Source organism: Cetorhinus maximus, chromosome 18 (assembly GCF_964194155.1).
Source record: "Cetorhinus maximus chromosome 18, sCetMax3.hap1.1, whole genome shotgun sequence".
NCBI classification, from domain to species: domain Eukaryota; kingdom Metazoa; phylum Chordata; class Chondrichthyes; order Lamniformes; family Cetorhinidae; genus Cetorhinus; species Cetorhinus maximus.
Genome location: NC_135896.1, coordinates 94,824,804 through 94,829,888, shown reverse-complemented (window position 1 = coordinate 94,829,888; position 5,085 = coordinate 94,824,804). Strand labels below are relative to the sequence as shown.

At 53.9% G+C, this 5,085-nt stretch overlaps 1 protein-coding gene across 1 annotated transcript; it reads left to right on the top strand.

Annotated features, from left to right (window-relative positions):
- The first annotated feature begins 1,042 nt into the window (after positions 1–1,042).
- Positions 1,043–1,443, top strand: LOC144693515 (histone H2B 7-like). Its single transcript, XM_078563363.1, has one exon. It carries the CDS (start codon positions 1,043–1,045, stop codon positions 1,421–1,423), a length of 381 nt encoding a protein of 126 aa, XP_078419489.1. The 3' UTR covers positions 1,424–1,443.
- Positions 1,444–5,085: the final 3,642 nt, after the last annotated feature.

Below are 5,085 nucleotides of genomic sequence, written 5' to 3'. Positions count from 1 at the left end.
CTGGGCTGGGAGAAGTTGCAGTTTAAATCATCCATCCAGTCAAGCCAGAAAAGTCTTGGGCTGCAAAAAGCAGCTTTATTCTGAAGTTTGGGTTCCATGGCAGAGTGGAAGAGAGTTACAGGTCATGTGGTATGACTTTATCAATGCCTTGGGTAATATTACTTGATTTTTATAGTTAGACATCTATAATGGAGTGTTGCCTGGAAGGTGTTTACTTGTGGGTCTGAAGAAGTAAAGTATTCTTTTGGGGGAATTTTTGTAAGGCTAATTTTTAACTGTGCAGTTGTAATCTTGTGTGCTAAAGTTTTCTTTTATTCTTGTTAATAAAACTTCTACTATTAACTTTTAATACCCCAAAAGTGTTACTGGATTTCTTGCTGCTGAGATCAGTAGGTATTCTTCTCAAGGTCAGAATACAAAAAAAAGGGCCTGGCCAAGTTTCTCCCCGGGATTTGGTTTGTGCAGCAATTAACATTGGCTGTGGTCATAACAAATTGCATTGGATAAGGAATAAATATTGTCCAGGACACCATGAGAACTGTCCTGTTTTTCACTAAACAGTGCCATGGGATCTTTACATCTGCCTGAGAGGGTAAGTAATGCACTAAGGAGTCATCTTTTCACGCCGTATCATCCAAATCCTGCCTCATTAACCATGCATTCCCGGGAATCACGCTGTTTTGCTGGTGGGCAGCCTCTGATTCACCCACCATGTCATCACCTCGCTGCTTCCTCGCTCCGGGCACCATGTTTAAAGAGCAACTGCATGGACGCCTCTCAGTGCTTCCAGCCCAGCACTGCTGCACAGGAGACCTGGCCCCAAAGGGCAAGAGGGCTGCTGCCCCCTGATTCAGTGACACGTCCCTGGAACACCTTCTGGACACCTTTGGAGCCCGCCGCGATGTCCTCTACCCCTGCTCTAGCCGCAGGAGGCCCATCAGTGTCACCCATCCAGCTTGGGACGCGGTGGCAGTGTTGGTCAGTGCCAAAGCTGCACAAAAGATGTTCACCATCCAGTGCAGAAAGACCACTTTCATTCGCAATGCCTGAAGCGGCTGCTAAGGGCATGGCCCCCAAAAAGGCGCCAAAGAAAACTGCCACTAAGAAACGTGGCAAAGGTGAGAAGAAGCTTAAGAAAAGCAGGAAGGAGAGCTACAGCATCTACATCTATAAGGTGCTGAAGCAGGTCCACCCCGACACCGGCATTTCCTCTTCAGCCATGAGTGTCATCAACTCGTTCGTCAACGACATCTTCGAGCGCATCGCCTGCAAGGCTTCCCGCCTGATCCGCTACACCAAACGGCACACCATCTCTTCCCGGGAGATCCAGACCACCATCCGCCTCCTGTTGCCGGGGGAAGTGGCCAAACATGCCGTCTCCGAGGGCACCAAGGCTGTCACTAAATATACCAGCTGCAAATAGAGCTTCTCGACAGATCTATTTAAAATTTAATCCAGTGCAGAAAGAGGATGAATGATCTCATCCGTGCCACCAGGATAAGGCAATCATCTCATCACTCGAAACTCACACACTCACAAGCCCATCACACATTCACTGGCATCTCACTCACTGCCAGTTCAAGGGACATCACCACTCACTCTCTGACAAACAACCTCACCTCTCCATCTGGCCTCATCTCTTCTGGAGACTGCCTCAGCCCTCACCTTCTTGAGGCCACTTGCACAGATCAACATGTGCCCCACAAATACCCTGGAATACCCACCCTTCCCCAGTACAGCCTGCACCCTGCAACCTCTTCCTAAGCATGCATGATCATCGGTACCAGACTTGGCAGGCAGCACTACATCACTTTTGGGAAGATCATGGGCAGGTCTGTACTTATGAGACCAGCCGTAAGGCAGGGGTGGCTTTTCAACAGCTGCAGGAGTATGGCTTGTGTGGGGAAAGGGGAGAAGTGGCCTCAGGCAAGGGCTGCGAAAAATCAAATTCAATTGCTGCCTCAAGGGCCTTAACAGGCCCGTTAATTGATGGCGGGCGCGCATCCGAATTTATATTGCGTCCACTTTCCCAAATATTGCGATGGTGCGCGGTGACATCAGGACGCTCGCCCGATGTCACCGCGCATCATTTTACGCACATGATGAGTCCAGCAGTGAGTCCAAGAATGAGCACGCACAGGAGAACGCTGAGGGGGTAGGCGCTGACCCGGGCATACTCCAGGGAGGCAGGGATACCCGGGAGGCTTTAATCCAAAGAGTCTTCAGCTAGCACACCACAGATGGACCTTCAACACATGCCAGGTCTGCAGGGTCCACACTCGATACCTGTGTGCTAAATCTGCCTGGATAGGAACATTAACTAAGGTCCTTGTCAATAAAGTTCAATGTCAAACAACTCACACATAACATCATGGCTTCCCGTCCAACTGCAGAAGTAAGGAATCACCCTGAGACATGGTAACATGTCCAAATTTATTGAGGGAACAAAAGTAAATTCATAAAGCAAAACAAAAACGGTGTTGGACATCACACCAAGTCTTCAACTAAGTACTATGGGCCAACATAAAAGCACCAGTGAGAAACCCGTGGTGTGCCTAAGGTGCCTTAAATTCACACTTACAGGTGCTACGTTTAGTTGCTGTCCCCTCACTGGCACTGGCGTCTGAGCCAGCCTGCTCACTGTGCTGTCCTGTTACCTCGATGACCTTGGCGGACGTCCTCTGGCCCATGGAGCATTTGATGGCCCCGTCTGGGAGGGAGCAGCCAGTTCTACAGCTGGCATCTCCCCAATTGTCGCAACCTCATCAGATGCCACGGTTACTGGCAGAGGGGCAGAGAAGCTGCTGCCCTCATCCGGAGTGCCCTGAGAGGAGCCCGCAGAGACGACAGGCAGCTGCTGCACCGACATGAGGTCGCTTCGGACCTCCCTGCTAACCGTAGATGGATGGGCACCAAGCTGCGATACTTGGTGCCCAGACCATCTCCCACACTGGCACTGACCAGCTGAGGTCAATGCCACTGTGAGGGCTTGCAGGTCTGAGCTCAACCCCAGGAGGCCCTGACTGTTCTCCTGGAGGAACCTCTCCACGAGATTCACCACTCTCTCCATGGAGGAAGCATGGCACTCAGCCATGAGGCTCATTGCATCGGTGATGCTCCACATGGGCTCCTCCAGCACGGGCACCATGCCATGCATTGCCTCATGTATCTCTGCCAGATCCTCCCGCATACCCTGCTGCACTTCTAGCATTCACTGCCTCATGGACAACTCCAGAGGCACATCATCAGCCACCGACTGTAGCAGGTACCTGGTCCTCAGGAGTCCTCCGACTGCCCTGGGCACTCTCTGTCTCTGCCTGCACCTCAAGCGAGTGTGAAGTGCCATCACCGCTGTGCCCCGGGACACTAGCCGAAGATCTAATTCCCACCAAGGTGCTAGTATCTGCGCTGGTGCCTGCCTGGCTGAGATGGTGTGACGCTGGTGAGTGGATTTGCTCTGGGGCTTCAGGGGTGAGAGGTGGGCCCTCTGCCTCCTCCTCCTGGCCCTGCCCCGGTGATGCTGAAAGGAAGAACAAGGACATTTGATTAGTTACAGTGCAGACAATGTCAACTTGCATGCCGCTCCCTCAGATCATTATGCGCTCACCCTTCCACAATCAATGGTCAACCCATGTTGCTAACTCCAATCACTGAGTATTCAGCAGTGCCATGGCTTCTGGGACACACATGGTGACCTGAGTGCTCGCCAAACATACCTCCCCGTGGCACCCCAGCCTCACCGCCACCAGTGGACCTGGGGGCATGGCGCCTCTCCAGATCCATGGCCTGCTGCTTGTAAGCTGTTAGGATGGCCAACTGGGCCTGGCCTCCGCCAGTCCGCATTCGTTCAGAGGCATTGCGCGCAGTCTTCTCCTGAAAAGGAGAGAGGAGCATTGATTAGTCCAGCCTGTACCTGAATTCCCATCACATCCCTGCCAACCCAGCCAGAGTGGGACATTGCAGGACTCCAGTTCTTCGTCACCCCCACAGCTGTCGCACACTCACCCAAACAAACCAGGGCTGACCCCGCCCTCATCCCCACCCCCATTGCCCAAATGCTGCCTCCTTCACATGTGGCACCACAAGGTGTCACTTTGCTAAGCAAGGAGGCACAAGCACGTACAGCACAAAGACCAGCAGATGGACTGGTGCCCCGCCAACTGGAAGCTCCCCTCCCAGCATGTTAGCACCTTGACTTTAACATGCTTCCCAGTTCCAGCACTCTGCCTAGGTGCAGACCCTTGACTTTCACCCATATTCTATTCTCTGGGTGTCAGTGTCACATATGCTGCAGATGCAGAACAACATCCTAACTCAACTCTCTCAGGGTGAACTGGGCATGGGCAATATCTGCTGGCCCACCCAGCGAGGGGTACATGTCGTGAGCGATTCAATGCCATTGCTGTGCTCAGAGTTGCTGGGTGGGGGATTGGAGGGAAAGGGTGACGGCTGCATTAAGTGACTTGAGGCGACATGGCACTCACCCTTCCTGAGCGCAGGAGATCATTGAACCTTTTGCGGCACTGGGCCCATGTGCGCCGCACCACATCACGGGAGCTCACACTCTCGGCCATCTCCTCCCACGCACGCTCCGCCTCCCGTCCCTCGGAATCAGGACCTCCCGCCGCACTACCACCTCCCCCAGGAGGGCAGCTAGGCACTCATCAAAAAAATGAGGGGCACACTACCCCGCTGGCCTACCCTCCGGCCTGGCCTGCCCCGCTGGCCTACCCTCCGGCCTGGCCTGCCCCGATGGCCTACCCTCCGGCCTGGCCTGCCCCGATGGCCTACCCTCTGGCCTGGCCTGTCCCGATGGCCTACCCTCCGGACTTGCGTCAGACACATTGTCCCTCTGAAGCACTCTTCTCCCAGCCATTGTGAGCAGCCTTTCCAAAGCTGCCAGGTCTTCATTTAAACAGGCCGCTGGGTCACTACTGGATCCGGTGGTCTGAGTGCACCCGCCACTGCCCACCCACTCCCGCTATGCACAGGAGTGATGATCTACACTGGGCGGGCCTTAATTGGCCTGCCTGCGTAAAATGGTGGCGCGGACTCGATCGCGGGCAGCAATCATGTCCACGCCCA